The 27571-nt window shown below is 39.8% G+C and overlaps 1 protein-coding gene across 6 annotated transcripts; it reads left to right on the forward strand.

The window, feature by feature from the left end:
* Positions 1 to 27003, forward strand: MATR3 (matrin 3). Of its 6 annotated transcripts, XM_032196976.1 has the most exons (15): positions 632 to 696; positions 8280 to 9352; positions 14074 to 14135; positions 14945 to 14986; positions 15321 to 15424; positions 16753 to 16805; positions 17255 to 17380; positions 18002 to 18127; positions 18356 to 18526; positions 19786 to 19917; positions 20871 to 20914; positions 21331 to 21721; positions 23183 to 23576; positions 24179 to 24300; positions 25944 to 27003. In XM_032196976.1, exons 2-15 carry the CDS (start codon positions 8462 to 8464, stop codon positions 25992 to 25994), a joined length of 2709 nt encoding a protein of 902 aa, XP_032052867.1. In that variant the 5' UTR covers positions 632 to 696; positions 8280 to 8461; the 3' UTR covers positions 25995 to 27003. The 6 variants fall into 6 exon arrangements, with proteins under 6 accessions (XP_032052874.1, XP_032052867.1, XP_032052868.1 ...); XM_032196983.1 differs by lacking the exons at positions 632 to 696; positions 8280 to 9352 and adding an exon at positions 1 to 156; XM_032196977.1 differs by lacking the exon at positions 24179 to 24300.
* The last annotated feature ends 568 nt before the right edge of the window (positions 27004 to 27571 follow it).

Genomic DNA, 27571 nt, shown 5'->3' on the forward strand with positions numbered 1-27571 from the left:
TTCTAATGAACCCAACAGGCGCCGAGAGCCCATTGTCTCGATCGTTTGGGAGCAGGTAACGGCTCGGTTGCGCCGAGGCCCGGCCGGGGATGGCGGCGGGTGCGCGGCGCCTGGCCTAGGAGCGGCGGGACCATGAGCGCCCGCCCCCCCGCACAGGTAACGGGGCGCCGCCATTTCGCGCTCGGGGCGTGCCCCGCTCCCCTTTGCCAGTCACGGCGGGGCGCCAGGAGCATCGTGCGTGCCCCCCCACACCCGGTTTCTCGGGGAGGCGGAGGGCGGTCTCGAACCCGGGGCCCTGAGGTGGGGGACGGGGAGGGAGGGGGGGGGGCTCTAAGCCAAGCCCCGCCCCGGCGGCGGCAGCGCGCGGACCATGAGGATGAGGCGGGGGCCGGCGGCGCGGCGGCGCTCTCGCGAGAACACGGTGAGCGGCCTCGACGTCTCGCGAGAGCGGCGCCGGCGGCTCCCCCCCCCCCCTCCCGTTCCCCCCTCAGCGCCTCAGACGGCGGCGGGCGCGGAGCGGAGCGGGGCCGAGGCGAGGGCGGCCGCCGCCGGGCACGTGAGCGGGCGGGCAGCGGGCGGCACGGCCCCTTCCTTCCTTCCTCCTTCCTCAATCCCTCTCCCTCCCCTCTCCCCCTCTCCCGTCCCTCCCCCGCCGCTGCTGCGACAGCGACCGGGAGGCGCCGCCGCGGCCCGCAGGTAGGAGCGGGCGCTGCGCCCGCCCGGCCCGCCGCCATGTTAGGAAGCGGCGGCGGCTGCGCTGAGGGGAACCGTGAGGGGTGAGGGGGGGGGGGGGGGGGGAGCCGCTATAACGGCCCGCAGAGCCGAGCCGGGGGGGAGGCCGCCGCCCGCAGCGCCCCCGCCCGGTGCCGCGGCCCCGAACAAAGCCCCGCGGCCCGGCCCGGCCCTGCCCGCGGCCTCCCCGCGCTGTGGGGGCGGCTCTGGGCCTCGGTGCCCCGCAGCGAGCGGCCGGCACCGTGCTGCCCCCCCACCCCCACCCCGGGGCGCTGAGGGCGGCGGGCTCCTTCCTTCTGCTCAGGCTCCTTCTGCTCAGTTTCACTTTCCTGGGGTTGGGGCTGCGGCGTTTTTGTCCTGCGGCGGATGAGCGAACGGGCCCGTGTGGCTCCCGCGGTCAAAGTAATGAGCGGGGAAGCGCCTAAAATAAGCGGGAATGGGGAGGAAGTTTCGGAGAGCCTCCAGTGCCGCTTTGTTGTAGTAAACGGAGCGGTGAGGATGTAGAAAGAAAGCTGAAAAATCCACCTGAAGTCTGTGGCTTTTTTTAAACGAAGCATACCTTTGGGAAAAAAAAACACTCAATGCCGTTTTGAAACGATTGAATAATCTAGCTTCTTTTTTTATTCATCCTTAAATTCTTCAGTTTTTTTAAAACTAGGTGGAGTAGGTGCTTCTGACTTCCTAGAGTAAGATAAGTGGAGAGCAGCTTCTGTTGAAAATGCCTTTTAGACCTGCTACTGTTGTGCCTTGGAAGAGGAAAAAGGAGTGTTTTCTCTAACTCGTTTGTAAAGAATTTCCTGTTTTATTTTTCTGAATTTTGGGACATAATAAATGAAAAAATACATATATATATCAAAGCATCTATTTATCAAAATGCAGTGAAGCATATAGTATTTTTTTAATGTGTTATCCAGAAATTAGTGAACTTTTGTCTTGGAGCTTTATTCAGAAATACACAAAATGATTCATCAATTAATTATGGGGAATAGTTAAATTTGAGTGAGGGCACTGGCAGTTGAGCCCTGTATAAATGTTTGATCAGTGTTAACCAAGTATCTGTACTTTTATGCTATGCACTAGTTAAGGAGATGAAATATAAGTAAGAATTTTAAAAAAAAAAAGTGATTGTTAATGATTCTAGTGAGGCTTGCAAGGTGATGAGCCTTTTATATGCTTGTTTTATTGGAGCTATCTGGAGCTACCATCTTTCCAAAACTTCAGTTTCTGGTTTTTGCACGTATTTGGGTATGAAATACATCCCAACACTTAAGGCTGGGGCAAAAAAAAAAAAAACAAAAGAGAAATTCCGAACCAGATCCTTAGAATGTGAATATCCATGTTCCTAAAGGCAAAATGAAGCGGAGGAAAACCCAATCAGTCTGAAACACTAAGGATCTGTGGTATTACAATCTGTTCAACTAAAATGTGATCCATATCTAATCGACAATTGCCTGGTCTGTTCAGGACTGCCAAAAGCTCATTAACTCAGGGGAAGGTACAGAGGTAAATATTTTGTGCTGCCCTTCTCTAACGCACACCCATCTGCTGAGGGTTTTGTTGAATGCCAGGATAGTTTGTGATCTAGCACTTGACAGTGCTTGGGGAAGCTGTTGTAAGCCAAAGCTGCAGAGAAATGACTTTCATTCACTTTTTGTTCACTTACGAGTATTTGCATAGTGGCCATGCTGCTTGCATTCTTTCTTAGTGCTCTAAGTCAATGAGTCCTAAAAACAAATGCCCCACAGTATTTCTGAGCTAACTTAGTTTGCAAGTGTTTAAAGAACCGTATTGTGTAGCTTTAACTTAAAGGAGAGGTTTTTTCTTTGGGCACTAAAATGGGCAAATAGGCCCTCAATTCTTCTCTGCAGCTAGAGTATGTCTCAGTGACCTCATGAACGAGATTTCAGTTGGGAAAGAATGCAAGTTTATCCCACTTCTAGAAATGCCTGGAGGCAGACTTGCATTCACTGATTAGTCAGAAGGCTTTTTAATCGCTTAACAGATCAAAATGCAATTAAAAAAAAAAAAGTACAATTGGTTCCTTATTGGAGCGATGCACTCCCTGGTTTGGTCTGCATTTGGATCATTTTGTGTGTGGCCTATTTCCTTTTAAAATACAATTATGGTATGTTCTGTGCTTCTGTAAAAGTTATGGTGCCTGGAAGAGTATTCATCTCCAAAACTAATGGGAATGAATAGAGATTGTCTCCTCGCTTTGGCAAGTGCTTGAACACATGGTCGTTATTACCAGAGTTTCTAGTCTAAGATCCTAAATCATTCCGCAGTGACTCTTGCTGGCAGATCCCTTTGTTGAACCAAGTCCTAATGGCTTCATGGAGCTTTTCATAGGTGCTGGAACCTGTGTGAATGCATCTTATTGTAGAGCTGGAGCCTGACCTTAGTCACAGACGGTGGACTTGCAGTGGTAGGAGGGAGCACATGGAAGCCATCGAGGTAATCGTGTGTTTATGGAGCCGTCAGTGCGGATGATGGCATTTACTCTGTGTGCTCCTGGCTGCCTGTCTACAAATAGACATTTTTTTTCCCCTCCTTCACTCTTTCTGTACTGTTCCGGGGTTCTTTGTTTCTATTCTATTGTTTCTGTAAAGGAGTAAATGTACTCTGCAACTTGAATTGATGAAATTATGTAATGAGCAGTAATAGGAACTCAGCATCTTATTTTTGCAGTATTCTCTTATGCATTCAAGTGTTGGAAACTGTAAGTTCTTTGAAAGTTCTTAACTGTTAAACTAGTTATTTTAATTTCCCATTTACAAATAAGTCTTTTCATTTGTAATGCCTCTCTGTTCTGAAGCAATCTTCTGTTACAGTAACTTCAGATCTCAGATTGCCACGTGCTCCTCTGATCAAGCGAGTGAGATGAAGCTGAAAGTAATCCTAAGAAATGAAACTCTTTGAGTTGTTCTGCGAGGCCTGTAACAGACTGTCTGATCTGCACAAAAAAGTGCATGCATCCCGGTGCCAGGTGCTGCTTAAGTTTTTGAGGTCATGATCCTTGGAGATCCACTGAATGAGATGTGTGTTGTTTTCTCACCTGTAAAACAGTGATATTAAGTAACCACTCTGAATACTGCTATCTGAAATGGGTGATAATTTGCATTTTCTGTATGTAACGCTGCTAGACAAATTGAGCTTCCTCAGCCTTCGGAAACACAGCGGCCTTTTATTCTCCAAGTCAAAGTAACCGCGTAGGCTTGAAATCCAGTACATTCGGTCATTTGGCAGCCAGAAAGCATCTGCTTCTAATTTCCTTGCAAGTTCTTGTTTTCACTACCAGTATTTCTCAGAGCAACATGCAGAGCTGTCTGTCTGAATTTGTAACTTTGACTTCCAGATCTCTTCTGTAGATAACCTTTTATGCCACGATGTGTTGGAGACAGCTTTGCTGAGAAGCATATGGATTCTTCCAAAGCAGAATAGATGGTTGCAAAATGCAATGCTGCACTGAAATTAACGCCTAAGGGAGGAGGGGGGGAAAAAATGTACATCTTTATCCAAAAAGCAAGGATTTGTCGATGAAAAACATTTATATTGAGACTTTTTTTCAAAGGTGTGCAGTCTTCAGAGGTCTTGTTACAAACTGAAGGTGTATTTTTCAGCTTGTAGATTGCTTCATGTCTTTATTATAACAATGTACTCAAAGCACATTGAATTTGATGACATCATTTTGGTTTTCAAGTGAAAGTGAAACTGACTAGAAGGGGAAAGCTTTCATTTTTGAGACTTTTCTGTTAATAGTGTAAGAATGGGTATAAGGTGAGATGCTCTAAGAAACTGAAGAATTAAAAGTATAATGTGTGTACACATAGTGAAGAAACTGAGTAGTAGAAGGAATAGGAATCTGAACTACTTTCAGCCTATATCGATGTTCCATAAAAGGTAGTAATTTAAGATGACCAATGTGATCAATGTGTCCCAAGAACTTACCGAATTAAACTGCTTTCAGGAACAAACCTAAAATTTGCAGGGAACAAGAGTTCTATCAGTTACATTGATAAGAATTTAAAATCAGTTTTCCTTAAAAATTAAGAAGTCCTTCTATAGTGTTTGAAAATCAGCCTTACAGCCTTATTTTGGCCTTTATTTGGCAGCTGTGTATTCTGTAGGATTGAAATTTCTCGCTTTTGTTGTCTGCCTTTACAGAAAACTCTTGTGCTACTTGTAGATATAAAGTTTTTTTTCCATTGTCCACATTTTTCTGGAAATCTCATAACATTTTGACTTTAAACTTATTTCAAGACAGCTTCATATTGTGTATTTTCAAATCTCAGTATGTCCAAATTTCTGACCACTGATCTTAAAAATGTGTATCTAATGGCCTGTCTGTTCCTGACATAGCTGAAATTACCTGAAGAACAATTAGCATGACACTTTCAACTCAGCTAAATCGTATCTGGATCTTTAGATGGCTTTGTTCAGTCGCACTCATCTTGTTGCTGTGACTCAGTTGATGGCACGTTCGCTTAAAAGCCACTAGACTTTGGTCTGTGAGACTTGTCTCTATCAGATACTGACATGAAATCTTTCATAACAGATAAATGCAGGAACCTGACCATGTGGAAGTTAAATGTTCTTTGCTCTGAGTTTTAGAGCTCTTTCCCCTCCTTGATTCGTTGTTTTCTTCATCAGATCTGGAAGAGGGGGGATGTTGAGAGTACAGCAGCAGTGGTAAGGTGACAGTGATGTGACGAGTAGCAATTTATCTCAGAAATTTCTAACTCTGACTTATTTAGAAATGTAGTTTCTCTAAGGGCACCCCTTAGATACCTGATCAGGTGTGGGGCAGCTTACTGGTTAGCACAACAACTGGAAAGGTCATTTTCCATCATCAGCATACACATCTTAACTGTTCCCTTCGTGCTTTTTCATAAGATTGTCTCTGTCTCATTGTTTTTCTCCATTTCCCTGCTTTTATTTTTCTCTTGTTTGCTTCTTTCTTCTACGTGGGTTTAGCAGCCACATGGCGTCATTGTGTAAGTGTGGGGTCGAGGCATGGCGTGGAATCTGGTTCTCTGCAGCCTGGTTCCATGCGAGACTGGGATGTGTTGGGTTTTGTTCTCTGATAATCTCTCCAAAGCAGTGGACGATGAACTGCCAATAGAAAATTGTGACAAGAGGATTAGTGAGCATCTGTTGAAAGAGAAAGGATTATTTTGGAAAGTGGAGAACGTTCCTGATGTAGTGAAAACCGGAATGGTGCGGGTCCTTGCATTAACAGCAGGACACACCGTGCCGTTCCTGACCACGTGGCTCTCTGCTGAATCACTGCGAGGGTCTGGCTCCTAAAGCTCCCTGGAACATCTGGCCGCGTGTAGCAGCCGTTAAGTTCCGTTTCAAGCCAGTCTGAGTGTGCGAAGGAGCTAGAAGGAAACGGGTGCATTAAAATGGAGGGAGTGAGGAATAACTTGCAAAATGGTTGGAAGAGTATCAAACTGAGTAAGGTAAAGCATGGTACTCAGATGAACGTTTCAGTGTTCTCTTTTTTGAACTCAAGGGAGTCTTGATTTTACAGTGTAGTTCTTAAATGCTTTCTGTTTGGTTGTACTTAGTGTGTTGAGCCTGTCCTGCATATCTCGCTCACTGTTTGCTGTGCCTGCCCTGTCTGTATTCCTGTTTCATTGCTCTCCTCTGATGCTTTCTGCAGTGCCTGTCTTCAGCCTCAGAGACTTTTAAACTTATTTTCATCCTCATGTTTCTTAATCTCTGACTCTTAACCCAAATTACACAATTTAATGTGCTAGCAAGTGACTCAAAATCCCAAGATTTTAAAAGCACAAATGAAATAAGAGTTTAGATGGGTCGATAATGGAATATACAGAAAGTTGTATAAAACAGTTACACAGAATTGCCTTTGAAAAAGTGGGTTTTATATACTCTCTCTTGTAGAATCCATTATTTTTCTATATAGGAGCATAGTTTTATAACGCTGCTACCTTCATATGAAATAGAAAAAATAAATTTGAAGTGCTTTACAGCTTTTTAAAAAAAAAAAAAAAAGAGAAACTTTAAGTACTTGTGAAACAGGGCTCTGAATTGAGCCAGCAGCTGGGATGGAGGCACACATGTAACCTTGACCTTTTTTTCTTGTTTCCAGTACAAGAGAAATTGCCTCCTACACAACTGGTATCTTCAAGGAAAAGTCCTTGCTTTCATTTTGTCCTTTCCATTCCTCCCTAGACGTACCTGTTCTTAGAAGCTGACTTCATTTGGAGCTGTGCAATTTATGCCTAATTCTTTTGCAAGCCATTATGTGTTTTATGTGCAAAAACGAAATGGCTCTGCAGAGGTTTGGAAGGGCTTTACTGCGCTCGGGACCCAAAACAACGTATTCCCAGCAGAAAGGTTTCATGTGGGTGGAATTGCTCTAAATTCTGTGTATCCGTCCCAAAGCTGAAGCAGCATGGGGGAGACGTATTACAGGTTATTTCTGCTCTGCGCTAGTAAAAACAATATTTTCTGAAATATACCCATTGCACCAAAAATACACTGTGGATTTTGATGTACTCTGTAGTTAAAAAATTAAAGTAAATGGAGTAGAACCAGGTATTTAAGTGCTAGGTGAGGGTTTCTGTGGGCTGCAGGGCAGGTAGCCAGCCCCGTGAGCTGTAGGATCTTTAACTGCCACATGTGGTCACGGTGTCAGTGCCAGCCCCAACCACAGAAGCAGTGTGCTGGTAAGAGACATGCTGCTGCCGCCTGGCAGTACTGGCTGCGGCGTGGTGCCATCTACTGACCTCCCAGGGGTCTCTTTGGGCAGGAGCAGGGTTTCCTTGGGCCGCCCAGCCCAGGGCTGAGCCTGACCTTGTGTAGCTTGAGGTCTGAAGGTCCAGGCTGCTGTCACAGCTGCAATGTAACAATAAAGAGTCACTTCCCATGTGCTGGTAGCTGTATAACTGCAATTGGAGCAAGAGGTCTTATTTACTTCCTGCAAAATTAAAAACTTGGTTTTGTCATTCACATCTGTCTTCACGTCGGTAATTTGATTTTTACTGCATAAAGATTGAATATTATGTTTGGTCTCATTTACCAGATCTTACAGCAGAAGCTTGTTGCCCAAACTTCAGTTACTTTAAACTTCCTTTCGTCCTGTTCTGTGGTGGTATAGGTTTCATTTCCAAGTATGCATGATATGCCAGAGTCATCTCGGATTCTGTGGACTTAAGGTGTTTTTGTGGTCTTCTCATAGAATACAGGGTAGCAATGTAGGTTATAAACCAAACCAAAAGCAGAGATCAAGGCTTATGTGCTAGTAAACTTAGATGCTTTCAGACATCCCAAACTTTGGAAACTCACTTGTCTTCGGTATGAAAGTAGTTTTTTGTAGAATAGTAGTAGTATGTACAGGAAACACTGCTGTATTTTTATCTGAAATGATTTATGTAGGTTCTGGGTACATCTTGAATCTGTTGTGTAATAAAAGCCTTGTAAGATTGAGCTCTTTAATGTTTTAGATCAACATGATGCATAAGTTTAAAACTGCATCTGTTTAAAGGGATTTATGACTAAAACTGCTTGTTTTTCTACAGAATTGTCTGGTGTTTCTCAGCTTGAAGAAGATCTGCAGTCATTATTGATCCTCTTTCTTGGCGTTACCATTTTTGAAGTGAAGTTTGCCTAGCTTTCTAGTGTGAGCTTTCTTTTCAGCCATCTTAAACCCAACCAAACAAAGAGATTTTGATCCGTAAAGTAGACGAGCTATAGTTCTACAATGTCCAAGTCATTCCAGCAGTCATCTCTAAGTAGGGATTCACAAGGTCATGGGCGTGACCTCTCTGCAGGAATAGGCCTTCTTGCTGCTGCTACCCAGTCTTTAAATATGCCAGCATCTCTTGGAAGGATGAACCAGGGTACTGCACGCCTTGCTAGCTTAATGAATCTTGGAATGAGTTCATCATTGAACCAACAAGGATCTCATAGTGCACTGTCTTCTGGTAGTACCTCTTCCCATAATTTGCAGTCTATATTTAACATTGGAAGTAGAGGTCCGCTCCCTTTGTCTTCTCAGCACCGTGGAGATGCAGACCAGGCCACTAACATTTTGGCCAGCTTTGGTCTGTCTGCTAGAGACTTAGATGAACTGAGTCGCTATCCCGAGGACAAGATTACTCCTGAAAACTTGCCTCAGATCCTTCTACAACTTAAAAGGAGGAGAGCTGAAGAAGGTTATGGTAGAGATGGCAGATCATCCACACGGGAACCACCGTACAGAGTACCTAGGGATGATTGGGAAGAAAAAAGGCATTTTAGAAGAGATAGCTTTGATGATCGTGGTCCTAGTCTCAACCCAGTGGTTGACTACGACCATGGAAGTCGTTCTCAAGAATCTGGTTATTATGACAGAATGGATTATGAAGATGACAGATTAAGAGATGGAGAAAGGTGTAGGGATGAATCTTTCTATGGTGAGACTTCGCATAACTATCATAAATTTGACAGTGAGTATGACAGAATGGGTCGTGGTCCTGGTCCTGAGAGATCTCTCTTTGAGAAAAAGAGAGGTGCTCCTCCAAATAGCAATATTGAAGACTTCCATGGATTCTTACCGAAGGGTTATCCCCATCTGTGCTCTATATGTGATATGCCAGTTCATTCTAATAAGGTGAGTTACGCACCAGATGCTTCTATTTTCCTTTACGTTGTAGTATCTGTTCTGTTTTTACCTATTTCTTTAATTATTTCTATAGCCTGGTTGCTTTTGAAATGATCTGAAAGTTGGTTTGAGAGTGAAAAAGGCACTTGGTTTATTTACAAGGTAATTGTTAACAAACGTTGTAAACCAGGGCTTTACATTAATGTATTTTGTTTGCCCAGATTGCTTAACTTCCAGTCAAACAGCTATCATCTACTGGGTATCTTATTTGTATTTTACATCTACATGTTCTCTTAACCACAAACATCTGGCATTTAAGCAGTTTTTTGGTGGGTTTTTTATTTTTTGTTGGTTTGGGGTTTTTTGCAGTGTATCTACTGTGCCATTCGGGAAGCTAGTTTCAGCTCTCCTCCACATCTGTCTTGATTGCTGGTTTATACGTAGTTAAGATGCATTCTTGCACAGTTCTGCTTTTTCCCTGTCCAAAGGGAAAGAGTTAATGTAGAGCCCTGGAACTTATTTGCAAAAGTAAAAAATCACGTTTTAGATTAGCTCATTCTTGCCTTTTTAATTTCACTTTAACACTCTATCTCATACTATGGCTGAAATTTGTCGTCATTTTTCTCCTTTTTCACAACTCTCTTAGACACTTCAAACTCACTTTTTATTGTCACATGTTGCATCTATCCCTGTAGACTCTCCGAGCAATCAGTCTGCCGCTGCAGTATCCTGCTCTGTGTTCCTAGTAGTGTTCTTTACTTGGCTCGCAAGTAGAGTGGATCTTCGAGTGTGTTCAGTTATGCTGAGACCTCCCTCTTAGTTTATTCATGAAATAGTTCAGCTCTCTGCAAAGGTGGCAGCGTACTCAAAATGGCCCGTTTACTCAGACGGTATTTTCAGAGCCTTCTCCCTTTCAGCTTTTCCAATTTTACTCATCTTGCTGATTTTCAGTGTACTTGGCAATTTAATTGGCTAATTGGCTAATACAGTGCCCCTCTTGTCACAATTGGTGACTAATTAGCTTGAAGGCCTTCAATTGAAAATGTAATACATGCGATTACTGTAAAATTGGTACAATGTGGAATTGCTGTAACTAACCATTTCTTTACAGTTACCTTTCAAAAAGTGCTGCTTCTATACATCTAATCTTTCGAAACATGAGAATTGTTCTGTCCCTCCAAAGAGACGATCGAGACATTTTAGAGCACATGATGTACTGATCCAACTGATCTGACGCTTTATTGTAAACTTGTGTTGCTTTAATTATTTTATGAACAACAGTCACAGTAATCCAGGTTTCTTGCCCTGTATTTGACATTCATTTTTGAAAAAGGTTTAAGTATTGACAATTGAGATGCCACGCACAGTTTTGTAAAAAAAAAGAAGTTCACTTGGTTAGATTGAAAACAAACTTCTGAGGCCCTTGAAGATGGCAACCAGTACTCCTGTAAGTAGGGTTCTTTTTAGCACTTTGTTTTAAAGCCTCGCTGTTCTTCGTGTGCTTTGGTATAAAGATCTGTTTAAAGGATATCCAACCTGAAATACCTTTCCAAGTACGAGAAATACCAAATTCTTTCCACAGTGTACCTTAAGTGACTGACTCCTTCTGTAACACACGAACCCATCTTTTTTAGCAACATGCTTTGACTTAAACTGCTGAGAACACCATAAAATATTTGAGATTGGATCTTCTGTGTCTTATGACCCAAGTTTGGGTTTTCTTTCTATTTCAAAAATCATGTCACGGCAAGAGTTGTTCTTTCTCTCCTTTTTTCCTCCGCTTTGCATACCGAACAGTTACAGAATTTGCTGTTCTGTATCTCTCACAAAATTCAATTAAGTAGAACTGAACTTGTGAAGTAATCGGATTTGAACCAAAATGTATGGAAAGCAGAAAGGGAATGCTATTCTTAGCTGGGACAATGTAAACTTATTTCTACAGTATCAAAATCTCATTTTCCCCATCCCCTAATAAATATAATATAACATTAAAAAAAAAAAAAAAAAGCATGATAAAGCAGTATATCTTTTAAGCCCAAGGAGGGAGGTAAACACCCTAAATGTAGCTTAGCCTGGCAGGCTAGTCCTGTTTTTTTCTTTTTTTTTTTTTTTTTTTTGTGATGTTCTTAATTGCTTTGATTTGAAGTGTATGTATTTGTGATCCAGTTTGTTTTGTGTCTAATTATGAAGGAAATTTTGCCCCATTTTTTTCAGGCATTTTGTCAGTCTTGACAGCTTGGTCAAGGAACGAGGTGTTAAATGTGTAGGGGTTGTTTTCCCTGCCAAAGACAAAGGCTGATGTAACACGAGCAGATGAATTTAGAGGTTAAATGCTTGAAACTGTGATATACTCAAAGGGAAAACATGGCCGTGTCCCTAATAATGGAATATCTAAAATTAGGTGCTTAAGTTTGGCCTAATTTTCTAAAGAACACCATGTCCTCATGCTTGCATCAGTTGAAGCAGAAGTAATCTGTGTTTTAATAAACTCGATTCAGAATTTCTTTAGCTTAACTTTGGGCATTCATGTTAATTAGTGTCTAAGTATCTGGGGCCCTGCAATGAGTGGCACTTCAGACTGGGTGTAGGAAGGGAGCGGAGGGATGTTGAGATTAAGAACTGTATTAATAAAGGGGTAATAATGTAGATGAGCTACTGTTGTTCTGAAAACTTTCCCTGGGGGAAAAAAAATCCTGTTTTATACGTTAAATCTCCCTTTTTTGCCAATTTTTAAAAAGCTTTTGAAGTATAAGAATTAGGTCCCCCAAACTTTGGCTCTAGCTTGCAGATAATTTCAGTTTATAATAATTTGGAAGTACGTGTTAAAACAGCTTCAAAGACACGTTATGTCGAGCAGAATCAGCCGCTGAGGCTTTACAGATAGGGCACCTGAATTTAGAGGGTTTTTCAATGTTTAAATGTTTTCTGTACCATAGCACTAAAACTTGTTACTGAGTTTTAAACTGAAGAACCTTTGGTTTTAGGTACTGCATGTTCCAGAGATAGAGGGGCTTGCTTGTGGGTTTGGGGGGCTTTTTTTTTTTTTTTTTTTTTTGAAGTCTAATGGCAAGTGTATTTGTTAATTTATAGTTGCAGAGCCTACGTCTTACTGGCTTACAAGAAAAAGTAGTGCTCTCATTTTACATCTTGATTTAAAAAAAGAAAGTTTCATCCTGTTCCATGTTATAATTTGTAGCATGGAGTAATATTCCAGTGCAGTTTTATGACAGTACTTCGTGGGAGACTTGAAATCCCTTTTTTTAATCCCTTGTGGAAAGTGCTAGATAGGCTTTTAGCATATGGAAACGGTGCAGTGAGCCTCAGAGTGTCTCATTGTAACCAGAGGGATGGCTGCAGCGTGGTGGAAACTAAAAAATCAGGAAAGATCATTTAGGAAAAATCATTTGCCAGTGCTGAGCAGAACATGAAAAGACAAGACATCTAAAACAGTTGGCCAACGCAGTGTGTGTTCACTTCTGAAAATGCAGCTGACAAGAAAAAACCTCCAGTTGTTAAGCTGTCCCCAGAAGATCTGTAACTAGTTTCCCCCTCGTTGCTCTCCATGAACCCAAAGCCAACTCACCCTGTACATCTGCTGCTGATCCCTTGCTTACAGACCAGCGGAGTGGAAATAACACCAGGGGCTTACCCTTGGGTAGCCATGGGACTGAGGAAGTCCTGTCACTTTGTAGGGATATCCCAATGTGGTGGTCAGGCACCCCGCACTTAAATAAAGGAAGAGTCCCCATGCCTTCTCTCATCTTGAAATAAATAGCTGGGAGGTGAGCTCCCTTTGTAATCAGAAAAAAAAAAAAAAAAAGCCTCGTTCCTTACTAGTGCTAAGGCCAGAACCAGAGGGAATTGTACATTTAGCAGACACTGGTAAGCCTCTAGCTAATGTAAAAAAATAAGAATAAAAAAAGAGCTCAGGTAGCTTGGAGGGTGCAGTTAACGTCCTTTCTCATTACTCAAGATGCTGGCTCTTCTGTAATGGCTTCTGTATTTGCACAATGTGTTACCCATTGTGCTGCTCACTGCCCCAGCTCCTTCTCTAGACATGAGGGATAGTTGCATTATGAACTTCACTCTCATACTGAGGTAATTTGGTTTAATTCCGTTTTTCCTCCCTTGTACCATCTTGATTAGGTCCCCTGTTTGTCTTGATTATTCCCCTCCAATGCTCGTGTATTTTTATATTTCGCATATATAGTTGTAGTTTGTCCTAGCTATGTACTTTCATTCCTTTTAGTCTTTCCTTTCTGAATTCCTTGCAGTTTCTCGACTCCTTAATGGTTTTAAAAACTTGAGTGTTTAGTTTGCATTAATCTTTGAAAGTCCGAGGAATAAAGCAGAGAGAGTAGAGGAAATTCTAAAATTACTGGAAAAAAAAAAAACAAATCTCAGCATCCAGTTGTGAAGGTTGAAATTGCAGTGCTACACACGCATACTGTAGCAGTTACCCTCCTGCAAGCTTTGCGTGCTGAGGCAGGATCCAGCCCCTAGATCACAAGGCATTTTTCATCAGACACCTTTTCACCCAGGCTAGAATTTAAGAGGTGGGTCCAGTTTCAGTGTGACTTCAAAGTGCACACACACACAATTATTTTGCTATTTATGTATCTAAGATACTTCAGTTTAGAAGAGAAGATACTGCACTACACAGCGTTATTTTTGTTAAAAATGGCTTTCCATATATGGCTTTTAATTTTTAATTATTTACTTTGCTGCAGGAGTGGAACCATCATATCAATGGAGCGACTCACAGCCGACGTTGTCAGCTGCTTCTCGAAATGTATGAATTCGAAGTACATTCTTGTGGCGTGAGGGCGTGTATAAGTAACCAACTGTCAACTGTGGTGCACAAAGCAGGTTTAGAAAACATGCTGTGCATTGCAGGGAATAAAGATATGCTACTTAAAAGAGCACTTTCAGGGCACAAAGGATACTAGTTTTGTAAATTTTGAATCCTCCTGATTTAGATGTAATATTTTAGAGTTATCCTAAGAGTCTAATCACAGAATCATCGAGGTTGAAAGAGACCTTTGGGCTCACCAGGCCCAGCTGCCCCCGACCGACTGAGTGCCCCCACTGAGCCGTGTCCCCAAGCACCACGTCCACACGTCCCTTACACACCCCTGGGGTGGGGACCCCCCCAGTGCCCCGGGCAGCCCGTCCCAGCGCTCGGCCACCCTCTGCGGGACCAAATTCTGCCTGAGGCCCGCTCTGGGCCTCCCCTGGTGCAACCTGAGGCTATTTCCTTGCATCCAAGCAAGTCACTTGAGGTTTTTTTTTTTTGTTTGGTTGGTTGTTTTTTGCTAATCAGGCTTGATCCATTGTTGTTTTTTTGTAAAGGGAACTCCTAATATATGCAAATTAATGTATACGTTGACAGCCAGGTTGCATTTAGTGTAGGAAGTTTCTCTGAATGACGCTTTATCCTTAAATACTACTCATGTTTCTGGTAGCAGTACTGTAGTTGGCAATGTTAGCATGTGGTGTTTATGTAACGTGTAAAGGCATTGCTGTTCACTCGATAATTTTATACCTGTGAGCGGTGATTGGATTTTTCTTATCTTTGTTCTTTTTTTCTTTGCTTTCAAGATACCCAGAATGGAATCCTGACAGTGATTCAGGACATGGAATGTAAGTAGTAATGAATGATGGACAACAGAAATTGCACTGTTATTCTGCTGGTCTGAACAATACAGTCTTAATCAAAACTGCACAGTTTTGGTTGCCTTTTAATCTCGATTCTTTGAAGTACCTGTTACTTTATGTGAAGCTCTTTGTAACATTTGATGTGAAACATCCTACCTTCTTCAAATGGATAACTGTCTGTTTTCTAGTAGCTGAAGAGCAGCAGCACAAGTAGCTAAAGTTGACTTGTCCTTGGATACTGTGTAGGAGTTGGGTGGCTGGACAATAGAGACGTCACAGATTTTGTTTCAAAATTAAGGTTCTCTTTCCCTTTGTCTAGGGGTGATCCCTTTATGTTGCAGCAATCCACAAACCCTGCACCAGGAATTCTGGGACCCCCACCACCTCCGTTTCACCTGGGAGGACCTCCTGTTGGGCCAAGAGGTAACAATAATGTGCCCAGAGTGGATGTCCTTCATTTAAACTTCGGCTTGTGTGAAGTACCAGACTTCAATCAGTTGTGTTCTGAAGTTTTTCAATGTATCAGGATTTGAGTGAGAGTAGTTAGACACTGAATGGTCCCAGCAGCAACACCAGCTTTTCCACTTGCTGTGCTTGGGGATTTAGTTGTGTTTTTTCTTACTTTTTTCTTACTTTTTTTTTGTGTTTTTTCCTACTTTTACCGGACTTCTTGATTTTTCTTTTTTGTGTTTTTAGTTTTGTTACTGGTGTTTTAGAACAAGAAAAAAAAAAAAAAAGGCTCTTTCTCTTAACAGTGGAACTGAAATACTTTTATTTTTTTCCCCTATATATATACTTTCCTTCCATGCTTTCACCCATCCCTTGACTACCAGAAACATTATTACTCTTTTTATCAGATGTTTTATTACAATCAATCAGCACATGTTATGGGGCTTTACATTTTTTTCCTGTCTAGAATTGTTTTGCGTGTCTTCTGTTGAGCTCTATGTTAGTGGATTTTTGTTAAATTTGCAAGAACTGAATGTCATTAGTCTTTCCCTTAATGAATTTGACAGATTCGCAAGCCTTGTCTTCACAGGAAGGCAGAATAAAAATCAGGTGTTCACATGAACTTGTTACTTCTTACCTTCTAAATAGTTTGAGTGAGTAAAAAAACAAAACTAATTAAACGTAGATATCCTGATGGATTACATGTCTTTAGAGACTTTAAAGGAACATTTAAATATAAAAGCATATGTCATGCAATTTCATTAAAAATAACTGATAACTTTTCAAAACATCTCTGATTTTTTAACCAAGGTATTTGAAGGACTGTTTCCTCCAGGAGTCCCTAGTGAAATGTGTGTTATGATAGAATTGGTGCTATTTTAGAACCAAAAGTAGGATTCTTTTTCTGCAGCTAGAACTTCCATTGTAAGAAGTCTGTCTTCTTGGAGATTTCAAACCTTTTATATATGAAGGCATTTTTCTATGACAAATCTTACTCTAAAACAGGAAAGATGTTTTTCACGATGCTTTACTTATTTCCTGGTGTTTCAGCTCATTAGTAAATGCAAGTTCTTCTCTAATATTGAGGCGAACAGAATCAGGAAGGACCTGAAGCTGCAAGAGCTCTGAAATGCACAACATTAACAGCCTTTTCAGACTGTTAATGATTAAACGATTTCTTAAAACTTGATGTCATTCTGTTTTAGTATTACAAGTGACGTCTGTCTCTTCAGAACTTCTAAAGAGATGTTAATAGCCTTGTGGGTTGAACTAAACTTACTCATTCCTTTCATTTTTTGAAGGAGCTGGAAATGGAAATATGCAAGGACCGAGACACATGCAAAAGGGCAGAGTGGTTAGTATTAAAAGTTTTTCTAAAAATCTTTGAGGAACATTAATCTTTTTTTGTGAATATGCGTTTTGTTTACTTTCATAAGATGTTCTGAATGAATGTAGTGTCTTTAAAGTAGTCAGATATTGAGACTTCTTTGTGTGGGAATATTGAAGCTGTGGAATGAGATTGGGGTTTCATTGTACTAAATGCTCTAAAAATGTGCTAAAACTGTACAGACTATTTAAATGTTACATAACCTCTTAGGAAGAAGCTGTGCAGCATGATCACAAAAAAAGGAGGCTTTGGCACAGCAGGCATCTTTCTCCATGAGAATCCCTGGATATTCTATGGCTTTTCTGTGTGTCTAGTTTTGATTACTAATGAAGATTTAAAATATATACATATATCTTGAAAGACTTTTAAGGTTCCCTGGTACACGTGTTGTGTATGTGTACTTTTGTCTTTAATAGGAAACGAGCAGAGTTGTTCACATCATGGATTTCCAGAGAGGGAAGAACTTGAGATATCAGCTGCTTCAGCTCGTTGAGCCATTTGGAATAATTACAAATCACCTGATTCTAAACAAAATCAATGAGGTAAGATTAAGCACTATAGTAGTGCTGTTGGCACTGCTTCCTTTCTTTGATATGTGTACTGTCTGACATGAAATTTTCATAAGAGAACTTGGCTACCAAGCAAGATTACATGCTTGTCACCAAGATCACATGTGAAGGGAAGAGTGACTAGTATGCTTCTTTTCACAAATGCGGTAATACTGCATTTTAAGGTAAATATTGTTAGAATTCCATCTTGTTGTTGTTCCCACCTTTCTTAAAAATACACTGTTGGCAAGTTCTGTTCTTGTTTTAATATCCTCTGAAGGCTTATTTGGTCTTAGTTTACTGAGATTGTCATATCTTGAAGGGTGGAAAAAGCCAACGTGAAGTGAAAAAGCCTGAAGGGGGGTAGGAAGCAATTGAATGTTCTGAATCCAAATGTAATTGAAATGTGAACAAACAGAGTAGTTCTGTTTGTGCACCTAAATAAATTATGTGAAATTCATACTGAGCTCTGCAGGCCAGTTAATGTTGTAACCGAAAAGCAATTTTCATCTTTGATACAGACATTTTTACAGGAAAGCAAAGAGCTAGAGATTTCAAACAGAAATGCCAGTTCCTTGAAGGAGTGGTGCTTAATCTGGTTTTGTATGATTTCAGGCATTTATCGAAATGTCGACCACTGAAGATGCCCAAGCAGCAGTAGAATACTATTCGACAACTCCAGCGCTCGTATTTGGTAAACCAGTCAGAGTCCACTTGTCACAGAAGTACAAAAGAATAAAGGTAAAATACGTGGGCTTTTTTCTTGTTACCTTACTTTCATTTGGGGCAGTCACTGTTACCAGGCCATTACATTTACATTTTTACTCCTAATCTAGCTACTTCTCTGCTATTTCAAGTTAATCAAGGGACAGAGATGCATATAACTTACTCATTGCTTTAAGTGGTTCAGTATTAAGTACATTTTGTGTAGTATGTACTTTAACAAATGCATTCACTCTTAAATTTTAGAAACCCGAGGGCAAACCTGACCAAAAAACCGAGCCGCCAAAACCAGAACTTGGTCGTGTGATACACCTCAGCAATTTACCTCATTCGGGATACTCTGATAACGCAGTACTCAAACTGGCTGAACCATATGGAAAAATTAAGAACTACATACTCATGAGAATGAAGAGTCAGGTAACTGACCGTAGGAACATAAATGCGTGGATTTAAACTGAGGCTCAACAGTGAGGTAACTGATGCCTCTGTAGGCTGCTGCTGCAGCATAGATACAGAAGTTATTAGAGGGCTGTGTAGGTGGTGTTTTGCTATTTAGCTTACTGTGAAGTGTTACTGTAACGTGAGCTGGTATTTTAAATAAAAAAGTAAAACCAGGCCCTAGCTGTGAAGCAAGCATATTTAGCTTTCAGGCTTAACTTTTTGCTAGGCACATCTCCTAGGCATTTTGAACCCTTTTTCTTAAGGTTGAAGAAGCAGTGCCTATGGGACACTAACAAATATCTTCTAGTGTTATATGTTTCTTTCACTTACCCTGTATTTTTCATTCTTTAAGCAAAAGCAGTACTGCTGTGGCTCTCAAAATTGGAAAAAAAAAACAAAAACAAAAAAACAAACAAAACTTGATGATTAGTACAAACACTTTTGTATGCACATGTACTTCTAAGCATACACAAGAATTTTAAGTCTCTAGTTCTAATTTTTTTCCACTCCGCTGTCCCAGCTTGTTGTTCTTACCTTCATTTAAATAAGAAACGTTTTCTTTCTTCAGAGATGAATTCCACAATACCACACTCATGTTGTGGAATCAAAAATTACTAGAATCTATTGTATGACCCCCTAAGAAGTCCACCATGCCCTTTTTTCACTGGAGAAACAAAAGAACCTTGCCCAGTTTGAGGCAGAAACAGTTTTCTTCTATCTGCTGCTGATGCTCAAACCCAGATGTGCAAAGCTTGCTCAGCAATCTTAATGTGTTATAGACTTGTTTCCATGGAGGAACATCTCATAAAGCAGGGCTTGTAGGCCAGCATCTGCTGCATTTCTGTTTCAAACTTCTTCTCAAACCCCTGGATTTCTTTGGTACCTTGAAACTCGCAGATACTTTAGCACCAAATAAATGAGTTCCATATTCCAGATGCTTTTTTTTTTTTTTTGGACTCGATTTACACTTTAAGGTGACTTTTTCAGATTACTTAAATACATATTTTGTTTCTGAAACTCTCTAGAGGATTCAATTACTGAATTCAAGATGAAGGAGATGTAGAGCGCTTTGGGAAGTACTGACATGTTTAGCTGGTTTGGAGGGGATGCATATACCTGGATCTCATCATTTTGTTTCATCTTCTTGAAGTGCTGTGTTCTAAGTTAACACTTCCACTGGCAAAGCTATTTGAGTGTTTTGTGGTAGTTTCTGATGTGTATTTTAATCTTTTCAGGCTTTCATTGAGATGGAGACCAGAGAAGATGCTTTAGCTATGGTTGAGCATTGTGCCAACAAAGCGCTTTGGTTCCAAGGCAGGTGTGTGAAAGTGGATTTATCCGAAAAATACAAGAAATTGGTGTTACGGGTAAGTACTGTTTTTAGTAACTGTTTTGTAATTATAATTGAAGGTGTAAAGTGGAAGACAGCTATCACTTATTGAGAATTCAATGCCGCTTTTAAAGTTATTCATTGTCATATTTTCTGGCGACTTAAATGGTATTTAGTAGGAGTATGGTGTTATGAATTGTAGAACAAAGTAAAAGGAATCTCCTTTCAGATTTAAAACATGAAAAACCAAATTCTAAAGTAATTAGTGTAGATTTTAAATAAACTTTCTCTGCTTAAACATTCTGTAATGTGGATTGTTTCTTCTCCTTCTCCTCTGTCAAATGAACTGTGATTTAAAATGAGAAGCTGGGTGGAAGACCTGTGTGCATTGTAAGACTTTGTCAAGCTCTCTAATTAGTTTTTAAATAGAGTCTTTTTATTGTGCAATATGGAGAAATCTTACTATTGCACATGGTCACATACCAAAAATGAATATTTAGTGGCAAGTTCAAATACTTAACCAGTGCGCTGACTTGTATAGTATTAATATGGAAAATAAGTGGAATTCTCTGTTCAGTAACTCTTATTTAAGGGAAATGTAAGTCTTCAGCTTTCTATGTATTCCACTTCTAATGGTAGTGAAAAGAGCATAGATTAAGATGAACTTCTTGCCTTGCACTGTGTCTAATCAGTTCATAAACAAAAGAGCTGCTGTATATGACTTTCCGGAGCAAGCTATCCCATTTTTGTATCAAATAACAGATTGTTTTCGTGAAGAAAGACTGGGGATTTCTAGGTTCATGAAGTCCTGTCTAACATAACAGCAATTTATTGATTGTTTGTAAGCTGGACATTGTATAAGAGTACTTGTGGATTAGAATAATTGGAAGTGCTTGACTAGATTTTACAGTATAGTCTGAATTAATGCTGCAATGCTTCTATAAATAATACTTCTTCTGTGACTTATGATTTATTTTTTTTTAATTTTAGATTCCAAACAAAGGAGTTGAACTACTGAAAAAGGATAAAACTAGGTAACTTTCTATTATTAAAACAGAACACTGTTTAAAAGAAACATAAAAATACATTATACAATGCATAGAAGTTGTACAAAAGAAGTCTGGCAAGCTCTGAGATTAACCGTTTCTAATACGGTACCTATCCTTTTCCTTTAATGAAGGAGATTTCACAGCCTCTTCAGGCTCCTCAGGAAATCTGTTCCAGTCCTTAATTATCCTCGCCTTCCTGCAATTTATACCCACAAGCAGTTGTCCTATCTTGTAAGGACAACTTGCAGCAGCCACTTGAAGACTCGTGTTATGTTTCTGTCAAGCTTCCATTTTCTGAACTAAGCACCGAGTTTTCAGGCTTGTCTTGAAAAATATAACCTACCTTTTTTAGTCATTTCTGGGTGCTCTTCACGTTCACAAACAAGTATTCTTCTTTACAGAAAGAGAACGTACTCTCCAGACAGCAAAGACTCTCCAAGCGACAAGAAGTCTAAGACTGATGCTGCTCAGAAACCTGAAAGTGGCAACGTGGAAGATAAAATTAAAGAAGAGAAACAAGATGATGCTGCCGAGCCATCAGGCGCTAAAAGCACTGAACAAACAGACCAAGATGAGCCTAGTTTACTCCTTGAATCTGAAGATGAGCTGCTAGTGGATGAAGAGGAAGCAGCGGCACTGTTGGAAAGTGGCAGCTCAGCAGGAGATGATGCAGATGTTGCCAATTTAACTGATGTGACTACTGAAATAAAAAAGGAGCCAGCTGATGATGTGACCGTAAAAACTGAGGGAAATGTTGTGGCCAATCCAGCAGCAAAGAAAAAACTTAAAAAGGTAATCGTATAGCAAGGTACTGGAGCATAGAAAACACAAATTTGAATAGCAAACCTCATTCTGTTTTAGATAATTTCTGTGGGTCTGTCTTTAAAATGCATGCATGTTGTGCCTTTCTGAAGAGAAACAGGTGTAAAAGCCTCTGTGAAGAAAATGGAAGAACCCATTGGATACAAATTACAAATTAAGTCAGTTAAAAATCAGTGTTTCTGTTTTGACAAAAACCAGTAACTTGTGGGCTTCCACCCAAATAATTTCCTGTGATTTTTTTTATTTTCCCACTTTTCTCTTTGCTCCTCTCTTGACTAATATCAAGCAGCCAGGAACTGTTACTCCCAGCAGCCTGGCTGTAGTTACTCTTTGAGCACGGAGCAGAAAAAATGATATTGAAAAATATTTGAGGCTTGAAGCTGTTTTACACTTCAGAAAATTACATGTGTATCTACTAATTATGTTTAGCCAGAGAGGTAAACATTTTTCTCACCAGATGATCACACACTCTCATGTTTATGTCCTCTTAGCTACTTTTTTTCCTGTTTAAATCTTACTTGGTTATGCGGAGTAGCCTGCAAAATGGCCAGTATGCAAAGTTGCAGTAACTTCACTGACTGGAATGTTGCTTCACCAAACAAAAAGAAAAAGCAAGGCATGTTCCTTGCTCTTAACGAGTGCAGCATGCATGCCTTTTGATTTTGGAGAACCTTTCTGTCAGGGGGAGCTAGTTACATGGTGTTAGGGTTAATATTGCTGATGCAAGTGGCAGTGGCTGTTTCTTGTTATGTGGCTACCTGTCAGGACAAACCATCTCAAAACTCAAACTTGTTTCCTTGAAGAACTATACGTAGAGCACGGATGGAAGGCTAATGCTGTTTCTCTACTACTCGTGATTGCTGTTAAACATTTGAAATACTGATATCTCCATATCTGCAGGAATGTTGCAAAAAAAAAAGCAGATTTCAGAGAAATTTGCTGTCTTAATGAAGCTGGATTTTAAGAAACCTTTTTTTTTTTTTTTTTAAAGGGGAAGCTCCAAGCTTTCCAGTGGTTGGAAGAGGGCTCTTAGTATTTCTTTTAATGAACTTTCATACCTTTAGTGGGCACAGAATTACTCTGAGAAGGTCCAAAATGACATTCACTTATTTTTTTTTAAATCTTCCTGTTAGGACTTTCAAAATAAGTATAATCAACAAGCTACTGAAATTATCAAGTTGCAGATATGTTGATAAAAAAAACAAACCATTGTAATATTAAAATATCTATTCCAAAGTTGAACACTTGACTCTAGGACCGTGGAGTACATTTAAAAAGAATTTGCTACATTTTGAATGAGTGAGATAGGTGTTGAATAATTTTAGCTTTTTCTGGGAAGTTTGGAGAAGCTGTTTCTCTTCTGAAACCTAAGACAATTTGAGGGGAAGCATTTAAGAATAAGCTGACTTAAGGAAAACATTTTCTCAACAGCGATACGTAGGTGGCTTTCCACGGAGCATGGAAGGCTTTGTCACTCTAGATGAAGTTGGTGATGAAGAAGACTCGGATCATCAGAAACTTCGCAAGTCAGGTTTGGCAGTAAAAGCTGGTGGCAAAAATGATGATAGTTTGGCAGAAATCAAGGTAGACAAGATTGAGGAGCCAGAGCAGGAAAATGAAACGCTAGAAAATGGTACCAAGACTGAAGAAAATCCGAAGGCTGAAGCTGCTGAAGCTTCTGATACCACAACAGCACAAGATACTGAGAAAAATGCCCACGAAAATACAGACACCCAGGATGAACAGGAAACAAAGAATGTCCAAGAGAAAGCTGCTGTTCCAGATGAATTTAGGATTGGGCCATACCAGCCAAACATTCCTGTTGGTAAGGCTGTTTCCATTTCTCTTCAAATATGCCTCTGTACATTGCAGTAGCATTTCTCATTTCATTTGACTTTTATTTCTGGCAGTGCATTGCCTTTGAGCCTTTCATTTTAGGGCTTCCCACTCTTCTCTCCTTCTTCACTCCTTCCCTACCTCTAGTTTTCTCTTTCTGTTATTTTTTCCTTATTTTCATACAGTTCTCCATAACACTTTCCTTAGGCAGAAATTAAATTGGAAGAGGTTTATTTTAGCAACACAAATTCAATTAATAGCACAAGTCACAGTAGTGATAATAGTTTAGATTCATACTAAATACTCAAAACTCACAAATTGATCACAGAACGTTGTTAGTTCTTTTGAAGGGACCAATAAAATAGACCCTTAACCTGAAAAGTTGATTTAAAAAAAAAAAGTCTGCACATATTTAGTTATTACTGTAGGTCCCTGGCTTGAATAAACTAAACCAACGACTTTTAAAGACAAAGCAGCTTTTAATGTAAAGTGGATTATGGTTTAAGATTTAGTTTGAAATGACATATGACATTAAAAAAAATTGATGTAGAGTAGATCTCTTAGTTTATTTTGTGGTGTTTACTTCTCTAGGTGTGAATTATGTGGTACCCAAAACAGGGTTTTATTGCAAATTGTGTTCCCTGTTCTACACAAATGAAGATGTTGCAAAAAAGACCCATTGCAGCAGCCTTCCTCATTATCAAAAGTTGAAGGTAAGGCAAAAACTTGTTCATTTTAAGTGGCGTGATTCTTTCCTGGGGAATAGATCTGAATGAAACCGGACTGAAGAAAAATAAAATAAAAGCTTCCAGGCAGTGGAAATTGGCTTATTCTATAACTTCTAACTCAAGGTAGATATCTCCAAAACTTCATCTTTTGAGAATAACAGACAGGATACACCTTTTAAAAGATGGGTTCCAGCATTTTTTTTTTTAATAAACTCTGATTAAAGAGGGCGTTCTGATTGGATTAGACTGCAGGCTTAGAGTTAGTGGCGCAAAGTAAATACTGGTGACTCAAATCTCTTCCAGTTGTCCCTTTGAGAGTATTTTTAACCAGTCAACAGAACTTAAGCTGAATTTACATATTTTTGTTAAAAATCCATATTTGCAACTTCTGATTTTGTGAGCATGTTTTGCAGTTTCTAATTGGATTAGGTATCACATGATTGCATGGCATGAATGGTAATGCTGCTGCTGTATTTTTGTGTACTGTGAGCTGCTTTGAAACACCCCTTCCCAGAAAGGGAAATCCTAAACAAAACTCTTAATTAACGCAGTGTTCACATCAATTGATTTCATGTCAGTCAATTATTGAGCTGAAATCAAAGTCGGTGGGTTCCATAGGAGGAAGAAGGTGGCATCTCAGATCTCAAAACGTTTGCTTTCCCTCTTGCAATGCTAGGCAACCCTAAAACAAATGTAGGGCCCTGAATTTGAAAGGCAGGTGGCAAAAATAAGTGTCACAAAGCAAACAACATTATCAAGAATTAGATCAGAAAATCAACTACCATGCAGAATCCTGTAGTAAGAAAACCTCACTTCATCCATCACCCATAGCTTTTTTCTTTTTTATTTTTTTTTCCATTGAGGTACCTGATTTGGGGACTTTAAAGACTTGCTGTATAAGGGGACATGGGGCAAATGATCCAGAGAGTTGTTTACAATTTATTAACTTGATTATGTAAATTAAATGTGTTCTGATTTGCTTTTTCTGTGGTACAAATGACTGGTGAATGAGCTGCTCTTAAGTGACTTGTGATGCTGGTGTGGGTTTAAAATTGGGGAGGGAAGGGGAAAATGCATTTTTTGTTTCAGTGGCAAGGCACTTCTCCAGCTGGGATTCTTACTCTCTTTGAGAGTGGTAAGAGTAAATAATTAGATGAATTGATGTCACTACCAAATACTGAAATGATACCAAATTCCTCAAATTTCCAAAGCAACCCTTCTTTAGGGAAGGGAGATGTTTTGTCCCTGGCACTGTAGATGGCTAATTCCAACCAGGTAAGTAGCACAACCACAGTTGTGAGTCCATGATGAAGTGGAAAGTAACTTTCTTGGCTTGCCAGCCTGTTAGGAAGACACTAGTGGCAGGACCACGTAAAAGCTTGCAGAGGCTGCTGTTTGGGTGTTTGCTGTTGGTGAGCAGTGTGCTCAGTATTTTAATGATAACGTAGCACTTGAAAGATCTGCTTCATGTCAGCATGTGGAGAAGTGCCAGTCTTGTTTGTTTGACCTCTGCAGTTGGCATTCATAAATTTTACGAAGTGAAAATTGGGTTTATCTTTATGGTCTTGGTGTCGGGACTGCAAGAAACTCTTAAATATATCCAAACTTTGGTTGGTTTCTTTTAACAGAAAATTCTGGATAAAATGGCAGAAGACCACAGGCAAAAGAAAGAAGCATAAAAGGAAGGACGGATGTAAGGAACAGTGGCTTTGTTTTTAATGTTAATCTTTTTTAAAAGCAGTACAAGTAGTAGATGGAAATACTGTATTCTTTTTTGTTTTAGTGAAATACAGTAGGCATTATAGGTCTATTCATGTGTTAAATGTTGTAGCAAAAAGCATAAGCAGTTAAGTTAATGACAAAAATTTGTTCTTAATGTGGGAATGGCAACAAGTTTTCGTTTTGGCACTTCGAGCTATTAAAGACAAAATATTGCATCTTTGTGGAAAGCTCATCTATGGCGAGAAAATTTCCTTTAAGTGAAATTTACTACTTTCAAGCTTCAAAAATTTGTCTTTCCATTCTCAATAAAAAAATAAAAAGTAACACTGTATTTTTTTCATCTAGAACATTCCATATTTCAGTCTGAGCCTAGCAGATACTTAATTTGGAGTGTAAGGCTGTCATTGCATTTCACTTTTGAAAAGTCTTTAAATGTAAGTTGCATTTTTAAATGTTGAATTGCAGTTTCTTTTAATGTCATTGCTGTTATATAGCAAATAGGAAAAGTAGTGATTAGTCAGCTTTACAACTTTGTGATTTTTTTTTCTAAGCTCTTGATAGACTTTCCTATTTGGCTATACCTTGTATTTTTAGTGGAAAAGTAAATGCCCATTCTCCTCTGACCAGTATTATTTCCTTGAGCTCTTCCTGCTTTTACTTGAATCTTGTAGCTGTCGTACACTTCTGGTATAATCAAAAGCAGCATTTGAGTCCTGAAATGTAAAAAGGTATCTTTATATTCTTCACATGTAATTTTTTCATACCTGCATTTTAAAACTGTTTTTGTTAACCTGGTTTCGTCAAGGATCTTTAGAACTGTGCTCTTAATGTACCTGCACATGTGATATGTGAACAGGAATTTGCATGTGTAACCTGTGTTTATCTGTAGTTTTTGTTATTTACTGCTTATTTGTGAATTCAGGTTACTAAAGTGATTTACCAATAAACAAAGCTAGGCAATGGTAATTTGTTAGAGATGTTTGGCATGTTAACCAGTGTTTACTGAGCTCTTGACTCCCGTGTTCATGGTACCACACTGAAACTCTAGCTCTCTTGAAATTTGCATGTTTTAACACCTGTGATTTTGCAGCTTACTACATAACTTTCCTTTCTCTTTTCTAAAACCTCTTCCATTTCCAAACAAATTAAAATGACTTGTTAAAACACCGGTAGGTATATTCTGATGACGGTTTCATTTCTTAACTTTTATGGTATTCTCATCACAGCTGAAGTACAAACCGCTTCATGTCTGTAGGAATAAAAATGGCTAGGGACAGTTCTTTCAATCTGAGAATCTTGACCAGCAGGGATTCTTCAGTGGCTGAGAATGGTTGTGAAATGTAGGAGGCTCAACCTTCGTGAAGTTAATTTACTTAAATGCATCGAACAGACACAAGATGGTGTATTTTTTGAAGGTACAGTCTTGGTAACTTGTCTCCTCAGCCTGGTACTTTCTGCTGTTGAACACTCACAAAATGGAGGCTGTCCTTCCTTTATGAGAGAACCAAGTAAAACTTGATAAAAAGTATCTCAT

This window comes from Aythya fuligula, chromosome 14, assembly GCF_009819795.1.
Source record: "Aythya fuligula isolate bAytFul2 chromosome 14, bAytFul2.pri, whole genome shotgun sequence".
NCBI lineage: Eukaryota > Metazoa > Chordata > Aves > Anseriformes > Anatidae > Aythya > Aythya fuligula.

Coding starts and splice junctions, on each gene's coding strand:
- MATR3 (XM_032196976.1), top strand. CDS start 8,462: ATGTCCAAGTCATTCCAGCAGTCATCTCTAAGTAGGGATTCACAAGGT. Junction 16,806..17,254: donor ACATGCAAAAGGGCAGAGTG/GTTAGTATTAAA, acceptor TGTCTTTAATAG/GAAACGAGCAGAGTTGTTCA. Junction 21,722..23,182: donor CAAAGAAAAAACTTAAAAAG/GTAATCGTATAG, acceptor TTTTCTCAACAG/CGATACGTAGGTGGCTTTCC.